The following is a 16,866-nucleotide window of genomic DNA, read 5'->3' on the forward strand; positions in this document are numbered from 1 at the left end:
TTGGGTACTTCCCAGGGGGAAGGGGAGAGAGGGGAGCTTCCCAGGTTCTTATGGGTTATAGCACTAAATATTTCACTACATCTATATATTTAATGCCATCTCTCTTTTATACTGTCTTATACGAAACATTTACTGTCTGTAATCAGTTATCATTTTTTGCACTACTGTAAACTTCTGTATATATTGAGCTATATTTAATTTTATTACTGCTCTCTTTTCCCCTCCCTGTTCCTCTTTCTATAGTTTCTTTGTTTTTTAATATTCTCTTCCATATTCTTAGGGTGACACCAACAGCCGAAACCAAATTCCATGTATGTTGTGTACGTGTTTGGCCATTAGAGCTGATTCTGATTCTGATAATTGTGAATCCATACACATCTACACACATTCATATACAGATTGTTAAATTATTTATTTTTTGTCCAGTTTGTTCCGTTTTTGTACTCATTCCGTACAATCCCCGGTGCTGATGCCTTCAAGATTAACTCAAATATCGTAATTATAAAACGTCCTCGATAGTACGTATCCTATATATAACAGAAGCATGGTTTTTGACTTCAGAGCTGTCCGTGGGTCAATTTAGGCGGCGAAAAATCTAAACACGCAGCTATTGAGTGGTGCTAAGAGATCCAATTAGTGGTAGTTTAAAGAATAATCAACTCAACCCCCTGACCAACACGATATGATGTATATGATAAAATAAAAGCATCCTGATATATTTGTTGTGACGTTCGTTTGGTGTCATTTGGCAAAAAAAAAAAAAAAAGCTAAACTCGTTCATTTCGCGACTATTGGTTAGCTCCCGCAGCGAAGACAGGAAATGTTTTCGAGCTGTCCTTGAACGCAGCATACATGTGTGCTCACTGTGCTGTGAATCGCTCCTTGCTAGCTCGGTAGTTTCACGCACATCGACATCTGCGGAATATAAACCACCACAGCAAGGTACCGTTGTTGTTCTTTTCTTCTTTGCACATCACACTCGTAAGTGTGTTGCCATGTTATTTTTTTTCACCAACAGAGAAAAGTTTTCAATACATTAGCAGCAACCGCATTTGTACATTTGACGGTTGCTTCGCTAGCTAGCATGCTAGGCGCATTAACATTAGCTTTGATTTAGCCAATTTCGCATTTGAGATAACGTTAGGTGTTTAGCTTTAGTTAGCTCTGGTTTGTCGTGAGTAGTGTTGTTTTTAACCATACACGCGTAACGGTGTGATCATAAGGAAGTTGGTAAGTAGATAAATTAATTGTTGGTGCTAGCTTGCTGCTAGCTAGCCGGTATGAATGAAAGCGAATCAGGAGGACTCCATTGTTTATGACGGCGCTGTCTCTGCCGGTTCACACACCGGTCCGCTATCATCCCGATCAGAAACGCACCTGTCAGATCTAACGGTATCACGTTGCTAATTAAACACTAAACGCAGTGTTAAGTTTTAGCTTTCTCTTCTCAACGGTCCATTCATTTGGATCTGAGCTACGCTATGCTAACGTAGGCCAAGTGATCCTTGAACATTACTGCAATCTTAGCACATTTACACGACAGCTGGGATAGTAGCAGCATTTATTTTTACTGTACTGTAAATTTTAACAGGCAAAAAGCATACATCTCACACAGATTCAGTTCCTTGATTAGGTGATATGCATGTCAGGTATAATGCTAAATTGTCATCGCCAGGTTTTAGAAGTTTTGAAGAATATTTGATCACATCTATGTCTACCTATAAGGCCACCTAGCTTTTATCTAAAATGGACCTGTCACTTTGACATAACCTGCCGTTTCAGAGGTGTTTTCCCTTCTTTACATCCTTCCTATGCAGATGGCAGAGACCGATGTTGATAATGAGCTTCTGGACTATGAGGAGGATGAGGAGCCCCAGGGAGCCCCAGAGAGTGGCATCCCAGCAAACAAGAAGGAGGTTAAGGGCTCCTATGTGTCCATCCACAGCTCAGGCTTCAGAGACTTTCTCCTGAAACCAGAGCTGCTCCGTGCCATTGTTGACTGTGGTTTTGAGCATCCTTCCGAAGGTGAGTAACAGTTTTGTATTGATTAAAGTTCAAAAAACATATAATAGCAATGACAATCTATAAATTATTACTTTGTTGGTATTATGACCTCCTGATAGTATACATTAAGACTTTTTTGAAAATTTCCATCACTTATAATTGCCATTTGTCTTATTTTCAGTCCAACATGAGTGTATTCCTCAAGCTATCCTGGGCATGGATATCCTGTGTCAGGCCAAGTCTGGTATGGGAAAGACAGCAGTGTTTGTGCTGGCCACCCTGCAGCAGATAGAGCCTGTAGATGGTCAGGTGAGTTGGTCAATGCACATTTTTACAGGTTCATGCTTCATTCTGAGCCTTTACACCTCCTCCGTATTCCTGTATACTCACTAGGTGGTGTGTACAATGGTGTGATTCTGTTATGTAAATCTGTATTCCCTTGCAATATTTTCTGTGGCTGTAAAATGGAAAAAACAAATGAATATAGTTTTCAAACCCGGGGCCTGTTGATATGCATTAAAGAGGCTTAACTGACCCGGTTTGCATTTCCCCTAGACCATCTTGTCCACTATCATGCATTTATGTATACGGACATTTTGGAAAGAGTGGGATTTGGTGACATAAACAGCAGAACCTCTGATTCCACACACCTTTTTTTTTTTTTTAAATCTTGTAACTAGTAACTTAAAAGCGTTAGAGTGAATCCTATAAATGTAGCCTATGTGTGGTTGTTATGAAAACGAAAGAACAGTAGCTTTATTCCTTGCAAAGTTCTATGTCTGCTTTATTGTGTTGAAAACACTATGGATAGGTCTGTATGTAACAACAGAAGCCAGCTGCCTATGAACAAGATTGGTTGAGGGGAATTTGGTTTATGTGTATCTGCTGTAATTCATCATAATAATGCAGTCAATATTTTAGCACTGGGCCATGTCACAACTGTCATCACAAACAATGCAGCCCTGAGGTTCAGCATTAATATTTAGAAATTGTATGCTGTTTTATGCCCAACGAGAAATGTTGAGAGAGGTCCCTGGCTGAATGTGAGCTAAGGGAGTTGCAGTGGACGTTCAGCCGCTTAGCAGTTAAATCAAAAGGGTGATTCTGGAATCTTAATTTTCATATCAAAGTGTCATTTAATTTGAAATTCTAAATAGTTCATGCTCATTTGGATTTGTGAAGGAGTATTAACAACAGCACTGAAATATGTCTGATATATTAAAGTCCTTTATGAAATTGAAAAACTCAAGGAGCAGTAAAACATTTGGGACACTCTATATAAGGACTTAACAGTTAATAAGACTATTGTCGACTTTTCTTGTATGCCAGGTGTCTGTCCTTGTGATGTGCCACACACGAGAGCTGGCCTTCCAGATCAGCAAAGAGTATGAGCGTTTCTCCAAATACATGCCTAGCGTCAAGGTGTCTGTGTTCTTTGGTGGCATGGCCATCAAGAAGGACGAGGAAACCCTGAAAAAGAACTGCCCTCACATTGTCGTAGGAACTCCAGGACGTACCCTGGCCCTCATTCGTAACAAGACCCTCAGCGTGAAGAACATCAAACACTTTGTGCTTGATGAGTGTGATAAGATGCTGGAGCAGTTGGGTGAGTGAATGGAATAGAAGTGAATTGTAGCTTTAGTAATTGATTTAAACATTTTGTCAGTGAAATTGACAACTGACTGATCTAGTAGTTAGTCATTTTTGTTAATTATATGAAGTAAACTTGGAAATTGACTACCTGACCTATAGAGGCAATGAGCAACTTTAAAGTCATGTGAGAGAACGGTTCATTTAAAATAGTTTTAAATATGCTATTTGCTTTTTCCCTCAGACATGAGGTGTGACGTCCAGGAAATCTTTAGGCTGACACCCCACGAGAAGCAAGTCATGATGTTCAGTGCAACTCTAAGCAAAGAGATCCGTCCAGTCTGCCGCAAGTTCATGCAGGATGTGAGTTATCACCCATTGTTACTGATTACATCCACTGTGCAGCTTCATTGTAAACTGGTATGATGAGCTTTTGTAGGAGACAGAAAGATCACTGAGCTGAAATCGTCTTTAAAATGCAAATTCGATTGTACAATCTTTGCCTTAATGATAGTAATAATACACTGTGGAAGATAAGATTTTACCCTTTTTTAAAAGTGTATAAATCAGCGACATTGAATCTTTCATTCTGATTGGTCAAGCTTATGTTTGTTTTTTTTAATGCCTCCATGCTGACGACAGCTGTGGCTGCATCTGTCCTATGCTTGAGAATGTGATATTTCAGGAATGCCTGTAAGGAATTCCTTCAAATTTGGCATAAATGTTTACCTGCACTCACAAATGAGTTGTTGGTCAAAAACTGCTTTATAGAATTTTATGATTCTGCTCCTGACGACAGCAGAACTTCAGAAATATTTTTTTATTCATGGCCTACCTCTAAGTTAAGATTCTCTCTGTATTGTTGCCATGTGCACATAGTTGGAAATAGTGTTGTGCTTTTGGTCAAGTCCCTTTTTGCTTTGCCCACTTGTGGCTGTCTGTGTCATAAGTGGCCATATCAGAGGGGCACATTGAACCTCCTCAGCAGATCTGGCTTGGTGAGGACAGTCGTCCTCGTAGCTGTGCTGCGGTGCAGGAGAACAAATATGTCAAAGCTTCGGGAACCATGAGCATCATTCATGCTTCTACATTTCTGGTGTTTGCAGAGTTGTGTGTTAGACTAACGTTGTTCCTCCTCTCGTTTGCCGTGTAGCCGATGGAAGTATTTGTAGATGATGAGACCAAGCTGACACTTCATGGCTTACAGCAGTATTACTGCAAGCTGAAGGACAGCGAGAAGAACCGAAAGTTGTTTGACCTGCTCGATGTGCTCGAGTTCAACCAGGTATTTAACTTATTTATTACAGTATTTTGCATCCTTCTTAAAGGGCTTAACACAAACAACTATACATTTAAAGTCTTGGTCTTCATCCAGTTTGTAGGTTTTGTCATTTTCTAAGTTAAAGTTTTGTTCTGTAGATTTTTAGGAGCATGAGACCCTTCCACTTTCCCGTCTTTGCCTTTTTTGATACAGAAAATGTGCGCGTGTTTTGTTTTGGTTCCTGATAGGTGGTGATCTTTGTGAAGTCGGTGCATCGTTGTGTTGCTCTCTCTCAGTTACTGGTGGAGCAGAACTTCCCTGCTATAGCCATCCACAGGGGCATGGCCCAGGAGGAGAGGTAAGTGCTGCTTCACACTTCAAATTTGGCAGTGGTTCCTTAACCCTTTGATACACAAAATGGGTCAAAAGGGACCCGAATCCAATGGGAAATGGGCATCTCCTGACCCACACTGCGCATCAAAGGGTTAAATCTGTCTCAAAATGTATCACTTCATGTGACAGTGAAGTCACTGCACACTAATTATATTCTAAAGTTGTAGTAATGATGCACTGTGGACAACATTGGCATCCTACCCAAGCTAGGCTGCTAAGCGAATCATATAACTATGTGTTGCTCTTCAGTTTTGTGTGAAATGTAAGAACCTGGCAGGTTGTTGATATGCTTAATGCCCATTAGATTGGAATATCATCTTGTCTATGCTGTTAATTATGTTGTTGGTCTTCTGCCCCTCAGGTTATCCCGATATCAGCAGTTTAAAGACTTCCAGCGGCGGATCCTGGTGGCAACCAACCTGTTTGGCCGAGGCATGGACATAGAGCGAGTGAACATCGTATTCAACTATGACATGCCTGAGGATTCTGACACATACCTTCACAGAGTAAGTTCAGCTACAACATAATTTAAGTTGTTTGTGACAGATATCTGTATTTTCTCATTTCCAAAACAAATAATGACGTATAAGATACATTTTTTGAATAAAAGATGTTTGTACAAGCACAGATGAATCTGCTCCTTTGTAGAGCTACTGTTTAGTAACTGCTTATAATCACGACAACCTTTTTCTAACTTTATATTTTTAGAAACTCATAGCAGCACCAGTGTAAAAATAACAACTTTACATATTTGGAAACATGGTGGTGTTCCTATTTCTTTGAAGCAGAGCCTATTTTGAGCCTCAACTTCCTTCTTTTAACCTCAGGTGGCCCGTGCTGGCAGGTTTGGAACCAAAGGTCTTGCCATCACTTTTGTGTCAGACGAAACTGATGCCAAGACCCTGAACGAGGTCCAAGATCGCTTTGAGGTCAATGTAGCAGAGCTGCCAGAGGAGATCGACATCTCCTCCTACAGTAAGTTTTCTTGTTGCTTACAGGTGCCATTCATTTGGCTAGAAGATGTTCACTGTTAGTAGCAGCATTTGTTTTTAATAAGCACAGGTATCCTGGTAATTAACAGTTTTTTACGTGTTTACACTTGTACATGTGTGTCATATCTTCACTATTATTATGGTGGATGCAATAAGGCTTTTGGCGCCGGTATTTTGTCACCGGGGAGAAAACGTTGCTATAATATATTAAGGCACAGCAATACACTGATCTGCAACATCTCATATGATAGCTAGTGTATATAAAGTTACATTACACAACTTTTCTGTCTTATCTTATATCCTAATATCTTTTTTCTTTTTGCAGTTGAGCAGTCCAGATGAGTCTGAAATGTTGCTCCTATGAAGACCGTGTGACCCTTGTTGTTGCTGTATTTCAGCAGAAAGACAAGAAAGCTCTTTACATTTATTTGAATGCCCACTTACCACCATATATGTAGACAAGTCAGTAAGAAGGCATTTTTATTTTGTCATGTCTTTGCAGAGTGCTTGTTTTAGTGTTTTTCCTTGATAAAACCGTGGATATATTGTTTTGGTTAAAGAAATAAACTTTTTATACCTCACTTAATGGTTTTGGATTTAATTTTGCACACCTTCAGTATTTGTCAGATCTCACTAAGATGCCAGTTGAACTTTGAGCACTTGTAATTGTAAGTAATTATGTTCACAAGCAGAGGGCGCTGTTGTCAGTTTGAAGACAACCACTGTTTACTTCAGCTGGGAACTGCCTGCCAAGTAGCATAATTTGAAACTGTACAAGTTGAGTTAAAATAAAACCTCACATGAAACCCGAGCTTGGAAGCCAGTTTTATCACATGGATGGACCAGCAAAAACTTGTGACAGCTACACTGTAGTGTGTCAATTCATAAAAGTGTATAAATGTGACAATAATACAAAATTGGATCAAAATAAAGAAATGTAGTTGCAGAATACATTGTGATCCAACATAAATTCTGAAGAAATACAGGTTTGTGTAAGACATTTTTCTGTGTTGCATTTCATGCAAAAACAAGAAATCAGTTGGCATCGGTTCAGTCCTTGCTGAATGCTCGTCAGGTCCAGGAATTACTTTTTTTCCTGTTACAAGGAAACTCATTCACTGATGTGTGTACATGGCAGCGTGTACACACACATAAAAGGCATATATGATGTATTTGTTTATATTTGTAACATTCTGTGCTCATTTTGTATATTTTTTGGGGGGAAAAAGTCCACATTTTGCATTACAATGTGGCGTTTTCTACATAAAACCGCAAAAGTTGTTCTTTTGCTGTTTGTCGCTAAAAAGTCACAGTGCATTGTGGGAAATGAAGTCATTACAGTAGTTAAATCTACTGATGCAGGTGAGGCGATCTTGTTGGAGATTCTTGTGCACTGCTCACATGTTACAGTCAGGTTTCAGTGCTAAATAAAGTGCTTTGTTGCTTTTGTAGTGTTTCTCCTCTCAGGCGGATCTGAGGGTCTCAAAATTTTTTCTAGAAATAATCCTCGACACCTGAACCAGCAATTAGTTCAGAGTGCAGGAAGTCCTTGGCGTTTCAGGGCTCTAATTTAGGTCCCTCGTCAGTTTGAACAGGAGCAGGCAAGTGTACAATCCACTCTGGTCACACGTACTACAATACAATATGGGTTGCCTTTATGGTTGTGTATAATACCAGGGTGGTTCTTCCTGCCTTTGGCCTTCACTCACTTGGAGCCAGAAAAAAATAAATCGGCCCCTCGTCTCGGAAGTGTCCTCCTTCTTTAAGAAAGCTGACCTCATCACATTCACGTCAAAACAATCCTCAGTACTAGTCTATGAACTTGTGCGTGTCTCCGTACATCCAGTGCTGTGGAGGAAGGGCCACTTCATTGAGGTGGCCGCAGTCGTCGCTGCATTTACATGACTGGATGAACATGGCCTGCCTCTGGAAGCGCTCGCCGTCCGGACACACAAAGGTCACCGGCACAGTGCGAGTGCGTCGTGGCGAGCAACACCGTCCATCCGTGCACACGCCGCAGTAGTTTGGCCGGTAGAGGCGGACGCTCAGACATTCTCCATAGGACAGGTGGACAGGCTCTATGGATTTCTGGGTTGGTGAACAGGTCCTCCCTTTCTGTGTGTGGATTAAAAGAGTAAAGAGATGAGTCTCAGTCTGGACTGTTAGTGAGTCGTTCCCAGCCGACTTCAGTGGCAAAATTCACCCAAACAAGTCATACTATTTAAAAAAAAAAAAAAAAAAAAAATCTAATAAGCTTTGACTTTTATACCCGTCTGCCCTGTCTTTTCACATAACAGCAGATTTAAGCGGCTTTACACTCCAACTCATTAGTTTCACATTAGGAGGACCAAACTTCCACTTGTTGTGCCAAAACGAGGACTTAGAGAGAGATTATTTTTAGATTTAAGTGATTCATTTTAAGATTAAAGATTGATTCCACATGTGTGCGTCCGTTTCTGCTAAACACACCAACACCGATGACTGTTCTGAGGTTTTAACCCGGTAGAGCAGAGAAAAGAGCCCTTAGTGTGTGTCCAACATGGAGGATTAATATAGACACACCACTTCCCTGGACTCTGAGTACACAGACGGGGGCTAGCTATGGACAGTTGCTTGGCAGGAATGCCGGGGGTGGGGGACTATATTTAAAAAGGCGCCTGCCTGCCACCAAAACACTGCTGAGTAAATCAGCACTGCCCAGTTCCCACTGGATGTGGAGCTTCCCGAAAGCACTGCTAAGATAATCTCTCTTCTTAAGCTCAGGATAAAGATGGCTTTAGCAGTAAGAGCATATTTACTCAGGGCCAGAACATCTAATTTTTTTATTCTTTGCGGCATAGATTTGATGTTTTCAGCCTCTGCTTTTTAGTTGCAAGAGAGAAACAAGAAATCAGGTATTGTTTTTCTCTACATATCCAGACAGGGCAAGATAAGAGGTGGACTTACCACTTATTGGTGAATGTTATCAGAGTGTGACAAGGTTTTACTCTGTGCAAGAGATTGACTGTTGTGATTAGAAGGTATCTTGGCAGTAATATGTATATTTGACCTTTGCTCTGTGTTTGTTGGATTGGTTCAGCTCACCTTAGCTGGGACAGGTAAGCTGTGACACGGTCGCACTGTGCAGATCCTCGTCTCTCTCTCCAGTTTGCACTGAGGGTTCTTGTTGGTGATTCGTGAGGAAACGCCCATCCCACAGCTGCGGGAGCACTGGGACCAGTCAGTGGTCTGGACCGGACACTTCTTCTCCTTCAAGGGGTTAAACGCTGAGGAAGGAGGAACAGATGGACGATGGGAGGCAGAGAGAAACATAAAAATCAATTCGATAATGTCAATATATCTAAAGTGGTGGCAACAAAAATAGGCCTCTGAATCCTAAAGCCCACTGACAAATTGAAGAGGTATGGTGGGGATTTTTTTTAAGTTATTTTTTTTGGCCTTTTTTTCAGTTTTATTTTCATAGGCGCAGTGAGAGAAAGACAGGAAACAGGGGAGAAGAGTTGGGGGAAGACATGCAGCAAAGGGCCGTGAGTGGGAATCAAACCCGGGCCGCTGCGTCGGGGACCAGCCTGTACATGGGTCACCCGCTTGACGCGTTGAGCTATATGGGCCGGTGGGGATTTTTTAAAATGCCAAAATCACACCAACTTTTTAGAACTGAATTGTTTGATTTTCAATTTTCCTGTAGTCCTTCAGCTATTTATCCACGATGTGCTGTTCTGTTGAAAAACTCAACCAAATCTAAACATAAAATTGTGATATTTCAACAACAAAAATCACTTTTTTTTTAAACATGCCTTATTTAAAATTTTGCCAGAAATCAAGCGTTCGCTCTGATCAGATTCTGTTAAACACTAAAACTTCCGCACTCCTTGGTTCAACCACTTTTTCGCTTGCAGCATATCAGTCTGTTGATAAACCACTTTGGATCAGACTGAAATCTCCAAAACTTCGATAGAGACATTATTCTCCCTGGGTAATAAATTCTCATGACTTTGGATTTGCCCCGACCTTTCGTCTTGTGAACCCTTCAGCTCGATATGTTGTTTTGAGTGAAATGTCTCTAGAACTAAGACATGGATTACCATGAAAATTTGTTCAGACATTCATGTCTCCTGGATTCTCTGGATTAACTGTAATAACTTTGGTGATCCCTGACTTTTCATCTAACACCATAATCACTTTAAAATTGGACCTGGATATTGTTTGATGTGTTTATTTTTTGTGTTTATTGCCAAGTTGATGACTAGTGATTTACAGGAAGACATGAGAGCCAGTATATACATTAAAGTCGAGTATATGATATGTACAGAATATATACATATGGATTTTCTTATTCTGCTACACTTGTAGTCTGTAAACAGACCTTCTAGCACGTCTGTAGACTCTTATTTTGTTTTCTGAGTCATAATCATTCATGTCACAGAATTTGCTTTCTATGTGTGAGTATTTTATTAGCTTGTGCTGGTTGCTGTTTTATTAGCTGCAGTGGAAAACCCCAGAATAAAGCATTGCAAGGAACTAAAGCCTGCTTTCAGTCTGCAAAAATGCACTGCCTATTTATTATTCCAGAGTCAGTGAAATCTCTCTTTCTCTTACCAGGCAGGTGTTTGTATCCTTGTTCACCCTCCCAGCTGCTGGACTTCACTTCTGTAAGCTTGTTGGCAAGGACCAGCTCATTTTCAGGGTGGTGCCGCTCAGGATGGTGCCAAGGTTTGGGCAGGTGTTGTTGTGGCGGAGGCACCTGTGGAAAGAGATAAGATAAGATGAGACGCTGCTGTTTGCTGGGGATTCGTCTCTTCCGTGACCATGTCTGTCTTTTGTGTGCTTTTCCACAGTGTTATCACCACAGTGCCCTGATTATGAAGTTGCTACTCCGCTGGAATCGGTCAGAGGAGAGGTCGTGTTTAAAGCACTTATGAAACAGGACCTAGTCCGTGCCAGCAGGTGCAGCTTTATCTGACAGGAAATATTCACAGGTTTTAATATGAAAACAGCAATGCCTCTCAAACGTAAGCCTGTTTTACATGATAGAAAACACGATAAAGTGTCTCTGTTTTTGTTCTCTGTTTCTGCCAGTGCATAAACTACAGCATTAACTGAACCAAAAACTTCAACATATTGAAACCAACTGCTGGTCAGAGAACTAGTTTTGTTACATTTTTGACCAAACAAATCATTGCTTAAATGACAAACTACTTCAATCAGCATTGAAATTAACAGTTAGTTGCTGCTTAATTGGTTTTCTGCAGTTTGTTTGGCTGAAAACAATTATATTTATTGTCTGTCGTATTTGCGTTGCACAAAACTTGTCTCTAATCCATCATCTTTTTTCCCATCAATTCCAGGTAATGAAGTCTTCTCCCACCATTTGACACTCTTCCACATGTTCTGAAACAAATTTCATAAAATGCATTTTGCAAAATTTCTTAAAAGGGGAAATGGACTTTTGCCACTACATGACAAAACACACCTGATGCTTTGGAGGAAGCCGCCAAGTGCCCTTATGGCAGTCGACACTGAAGCAGCACTGGCCGGGGATCCAGACCAGACGAGGATAGGGGCAGGACGGTGAAGCAGGGGGCAGCTTGTTGTTGCACAGAGGAGCGCAGCCAACAGCTCCATCGATGCAGGTACACTGGTGTTTACAGCCGGCACGGAAGCTCTCACCATTCTGGTAGATCCTGCCGTTGTACTCACATGTGCGTCCCTCGGATTTTGCTAAAAAGACACAAGCAAATTGGTGAAATGTAGCCCAGTTTCATTACAAACAAGAACCTGCTGTTATAACTCATTAAGCAAAGGGCATCTGTGGTATTCCTGTCACAAAATCCAAGGGTTGGGTTTGTCAAAGTGGCAGTTCCTTAAGTCTGAAGGGGCCACAGCAGTTAGGTGTGAAAAGCATTCCCCACATTATCTTATTTCAACAGCTAAAACCTTTGACATATGCACAGTTACTCCTGACTTCATTGAAACTAGCACAGTAACTCCACACTGCAACAGTACACAAAATCGCACAGGGGACGACTGAGATCGAAAGGTGAGTGGGAAAAAAAAAGTAAACAGGAAGTGTCAGACTCCTCGTCTCCGAAGCAGGGAAGAACCAGCTATTCATAGTTTGTGGCTCTGCACTGGTGCAGATGGAACGAGTATTTTTATCTCTGAAAGCCCCTGCTGCTGTCATAAAACATCGACTAATCATTAAAATGCCCCCTGTGCTGTGCCAGGATGTGCAAGGTTACATGTTGCTTAATCACCGAGCTGTAATGGCTTTTATTATGGCCTTTGTCATGACTTTTTTGGCTTTTAGAGCACATCACATTCATCATGTTGATGACCATTTTAAGATACATGTTAAGATTAGGGTTGACATGAATGAGGGAGCAAAATGGGGTCCAAATTAGGGCTGAATGATCATGGTTTCAATTTTTTTTGACTGATATTGTGATTCCAATTTGATTGCATTCAATATTCACTGTGTATTAGAATTAAAACATGTGGGAGAGCTTAACCGCATGAGATATTTAACCCTTAGTCAGACATGCTGCATAATGCAAATCCTGCATTGTTTTGATCTGAAACTTTTTTTCCAGGTAAGATTCCTTCCCTGAAGACATACATCGTTCGCTCTATTCTCACCTCGACAGATGCCCCAGGCCATGGTCACATCATTGCCGTAATTACACTCCAGGCCTTTGTGGTGGTCGCAAGGCCTGATGGGACTGCAGTCTTGATTGAGTTGTGCAGCACACACCTTGCAGCACCCACATCTATCTGGCACAGTGCTAACACCTGGAGGGCAAACCGGAGGCTCTGCAGGACACTCACACTCTGCTGGGCAGCTAGCAGTCACCTGAAGGAATCAGACAAATGATTTTTCGGTTGGTTTAGGCAACATTTTGTACCACTAGCGAAGTAAAAACTAAAACAGTGAACGCAGATCTTTCTTGGAGAACACTAAACATCTACAACTCTTTGCCAAATCTTCATAAAGTCTAGCTAAGCCACACACGTTATAACTGTATGGCAACCACAGTGTTAAAGTCAAAGTGTTCAGTGCACCAGCTGCAGCATCAAAGTGCCAGGAAGAGCTGTGAAGAGCTTAACTTTTGAATCTGTATTGTCTTGCAGACTCCTCGGGATTTGTGTCTGATCTTGATTTCTTCCACAGACAAGGCACCGCCTCTACAGTAAGTAAATCAAGTTGCTGCTGGCCAGTCATCCCTGAGTGTCTAGACAGCCGGTACCCAGTCCCCCTGCTGGCTCCTGACTTTGAGTCATGGCTCAGCACTAGAGCCAACTTGTTCCAGTTTGGAGGAATCAACATGCCGCTGTGCTTTAAGAAGCAGACATGAGTCGACACGCTGATTGCCAGGAAACGCAACCATCTTCCCCAAAAAACCTGTATTCATTATTATATAAGCAGAGATGTACTGGGAGTGATAACCTCACCTTTAAAACTTTTTGTTTTGTTTTTGTTTTTAAGCTGACAGAGCTCTTTCTTTTATAAAATCACAGCAACAAATAGTCCACAGCACATTTAACTAATCTTAAAATTTAATTTATAAGCAGACTATTGCTCACACACAGCTACAGCATCAAGTAAAATATCTTACCTGTGTGATGACAGCTGTTGTCAGAACAGTCAGGTAGATCAGAAATGCCATGACTGGCCAATTAAAAGTGTCATAAAATACAAATAAAGTTAATAAAAATACCTTCAAGCAACAATCTACCGAATGATTGTTGGTCTTAATTTTTTCACAATGAGTTACAGTCTCCTCTCAGCTGGGACCTTGGTCCTTTTTCTACTGGATAAGAGTCTAGACTCTAATTTATACCCGCTGTGAGTCCCAGGGAGGCCACGCCCCTCTCCATAAATCTAACCAATCAGCGTGCAGGCAGCAGCCCATGCGCGACGTATGGGCGTGGCTTTACTACTGGGGCAGTTTGCTGATTGGTTGCCGGGTTTTGGAATGAATGCAGCCATTCATAAAATTCGCAGGGCTGCTCTGTATTTGTTTTATGTGTTAAAAAATTAAAATGTAACAGCTGCTTTCAAGTCACACTTTGGCACATTCCTGCTTCTTGCGGCCACCTTTCTCATAACGCTAAGAAAATATATTCAGCTGGGCCAGACAGCACGGTAACATTAATAAGGCCTCCACCTCTGGGGGGGAAAAAAAAGAAAGAAGAAGGAGTTGGGGGAGGAATTCCTTCTGTTTTTCCAGACCAATGTGGGTGCCAGGACAGAAAATTGAAGTGGAGTGTATTAAGCAAATAGTAAAATAATAGCAGTTGTCAGAGAGAGTGAACATACCTCTCTGTGTCTGTGTCCATCACTGTCTGAGAAAATGTGTTTCCAGGGTTTTTAAAAGCAGGTTTTGATTGTTTTGTTCTCTTTGAAAGCTTCATCTTGAATTCAGGTGGGTTGGCTGCTTCTGACTTATTATTTCTAACCACATGGTGCTGACACCGGAGTGATGAGGATATGATCACTTGGAAAGAATGGCGGAGTCGAGGTTGAAAGCAGGATTATTGTTTTAAGGGCAGCACATATGAGGGTTGGCCTCCTCCGCCTCTCGTTTTTTTTTTTTTTTCCCAACCACAGGTTTCCAGCCACACCTGCCCCAACACAGAGAACTCTTTTGATGAAAGAAATGTGATATGCAGAGGTTTTGAAAGTCAGGATCTTGCTATGAATGTCCATGTACACTTTTAACATTCTGGCTTAGACCTAAAAGGGCAAAAAAGTATCACATGTTTTCTCACATGGGCTGCGATTATGGGATGTGCTGGGAACTCCTAGTTACATTAGCCATTCCTGAGTGTCTATCAAACAATCAAAAAGTGATGATCAATTTCCCATAGGCTTATTTGATGTCAGGCTTAATAAAGATTATTCATTTTGAAATTTGTGCCATTTTACCCATCATTATTTACTCACGAGCTTTCAGTTGTATCTGGAGCAATATGCTTTATGCCTGGAAAATAAATGATTGGTTATTGGTTCTCTACTTTTTTATATGAATGTGCTCTTTATATTCCCACTCAAAATGTAAAGTTTGCTTGTGATATATATGTATCTAACAGTCTTTTTCTCCATCCTTGATCTTGACTTGGCCTTGAGACAGACATTGGGCATTCACAGTCCTTTGCCAAGCAGCGCTCTTCAGTTTGAGATTACAACAGGACATCTCATGCTGATTTGGCAGGTCTCATCAATGCCCTGACGCAGTCGCTACAACATGGATAATCCTCAAAAGGGAGCGAGGAATACGAGCTACTGACACAGTAAACATCCCCACCTCTCCTGTTCCTCCCCTGACTAAATCTTCACCAGCCTCAAGCAGATCTGCAATTTCTGAGACACAGCGAGGTGATTTCAACACTGACTTCTTTAAAACTCCACAAAAGAGGAATGGTTTGCAGAGAGTTTTGTGACAGTAGTCAATAGTACAAATACACCTGTTGAATAAACTATGAGAACATATTTTCTCATTAGTGACTAAACTCTGCTAGTAAACTAACAATCCGCTTGCTCCCTGCCTTAGAGGTCTTTACTCTCCTTCTTTGGTAACTTTATTGAACAAAACGGTGTGTAATAGTGAACAAAATGACACCGGAGAGTAAACAGGAAAAGCGAGAACAGTGATGAAAAAATAGTGAAAAGATCAATGAGTTTTTTGTGACTGATGCTTTAAATGAGAAGATTTATCACTCTTATATCTGTACAGTAAATGTGAGGCTACAGACAGCTGCCAGTCACATTACCATAAAACCACAGCGTTTTGGGATTTTGCTTTAGTTAAACAAATGAGGTACAGCATGTTAACTGGTAAAGTTTAGAGGTGCTGTTAGACACACGCTGGACAGAGATTTTCTACGTTTTCAGGCTTTGTAAGCTAAGATAAAGATTTGCCAACTATAACTTCACGAAAAACAGGAATCTTTTCACCTTCTTCTTGGAAAGAAAGCAAATTCTTTTTTCTGTCTAACACAACAAAGTTATAAAATAGTAGATCAGTTCAAAAATATTTGTAATTCCCTGTAACTTCGCTTGAATCTGTTCTACAATCTACCTAAATTTCACTGAAAAACACATTGGAGGCCATGGAGGGGAGTCATTACTCTCAATTTAAAAAAGGAAACCACGTCAGGAAACTGTCAGTCATAGCTCTAATGGTGTGGCCAAAGAGACAAAGTCACGGCCCATCTATTTTAATCCTCTGGTGGTCATGGTACGGGGGGAGCTCTGGAAGTCCTGTGACTGCTTCTGTTTTCAGCCTCTCCACTGATGCCGAACAGGAGACAATCAGAAACACTGACACAGAGATGTAAAACTAATGTTCTGTTTTGAAGTCTGCCTTTAGACGGGCTAATGGTTTACTTTATGTAGTAAGCACTTCCCTGTGATAAGTTTTATGGTTATTATTCTGCCTGACCTGTTTTAGAGAATTATACATGTCCTTCAACACAAGACACTTTATTATGGAACACGTGAAATACTTAAAGTTTGGGTCACCACCAGGGAGAATTTGTTCTTCATTTGATTAGGAAGCTGGATGAGAGTTTTGCTGTAATAAGAAGATTCTTAGAAATAAAATGCAGTAGTGGAAGAAGCAC

At 41.0% G+C, this 16,866-nt stretch overlaps 2 protein-coding genes across 3 annotated transcripts; one reads left to right on the forward strand and one right to left on the reverse strand.

Annotated features, from left to right (window-relative positions):
* The first annotated feature begins 790 nt into the window (after window positions 1-790).
* LOC111564226 (ATP-dependent RNA helicase DDX39A-like) lies at window positions 791-6,821 on the forward strand. Of its 2 annotated transcripts, XM_023263683.2 has the most exons (10): window positions 791-942; window positions 1,818-2,025; window positions 2,186-2,313; window positions 3,334-3,610; window positions 3,839-3,957; window positions 4,748-4,879; window positions 5,104-5,213; window positions 5,610-5,754; window positions 6,076-6,223; window positions 6,566-6,821. In XM_023263683.2, exons 2-10 carry the CDS (start codon window positions 1,818-1,820, stop codon window positions 6,580-6,582), a joined length of 1,284 nt encoding a protein of 427 aa, XP_023119451.1. In that variant the 5' UTR covers window positions 791-942; the 3' UTR covers window positions 6,583-6,821. The 2 variants fall into 2 exon arrangements, with proteins under 2 accessions (XP_023119451.1, XP_035801064.1); XM_035945171.2 differs by lacking the exon at window positions 791-942 and having other exon boundaries at window positions 1,812-2,025.
* A 232-nt stretch (window positions 6,822-7,053) lies between these two features.
* Window positions 7,054-14,044, reverse strand: LOC111564227 (CCN family member 1-like). Its single transcript, XM_023263684.3, has 6 exons — window positions 13,857-14,044; window positions 12,880-13,093; window positions 11,714-11,961; window positions 10,840-10,984; window positions 9,325-9,506; window positions 7,054-8,355 (listed from the first exon to the last, which is right to left on the reverse strand). The coding sequence occupies exons 1-6, from the start codon at window positions 13,905-13,907 to the stop codon at window positions 8,050-8,052; spliced, it is 1,146 nt and encodes a 381-aa protein (XP_023119452.2). The 5' UTR covers window positions 13,908-14,044; the 3' UTR covers window positions 7,054-8,049.
* Window positions 14,045-16,866: the final 2,822 nt, after the last annotated feature.

This window comes from Amphiprion ocellaris, chromosome 4 (assembly GCF_022539595.1).
Source record: "Amphiprion ocellaris isolate individual 3 ecotype Okinawa chromosome 4, ASM2253959v1, whole genome shotgun sequence".
In the NCBI taxonomy this organism is placed as follows: Eukaryota; Metazoa; Chordata; class Actinopteri; family Pomacentridae; genus Amphiprion; species Amphiprion ocellaris.

What these genes read in the sequence shown, in the direction of transcription:
- LOC111564226 (XM_035945171.2), top strand. Translation starts at nt 1,812, where the DNA reads ATGCAGATGGCAGAGACCGATGTTGATAATGAGCTTCTGGACTATGAG. An exon ending in TTTTGAGCATCCTTCCGAAG is followed by an intron (nt 2,026 to 2,185) that starts GTGAGTAACAGT and finishes TCTTATTTTCAG; the next exon opens with TCCAACATGAGTGTATTCCT. An exon ending in TAAGATGCTGGAGCAGTTGG is followed by an intron (nt 3,611 to 3,838) that starts GTGAGTGAATGG and finishes TTTTTCCCTCAG; the next exon opens with ACATGAGGTGTGACGTCCAG.
- LOC111564227 (XM_023263684.3), bottom strand. Translation starts at nt 13,907, where the DNA reads ATGGCATTTCTGATCTACCTGACTGTTCTGACAACAGCTGTCATCACA. An exon ending in GGCTTCCTCCAAAGCATCAG is followed by an intron (nt 10,985 to 11,713) that starts GTGTGTTTTGTC and finishes CTCTTTCCACAG; the next exon opens with GTGCCTCCGCCACAACAACA. An exon ending in GCTTACCTGTCCCAGCTAAG is followed by an intron (nt 8,356 to 9,324) that starts GTGAGCTGAACC and finishes ATCCACACACAG; the next exon opens with AAAGGGAGGACCTGTTCACC.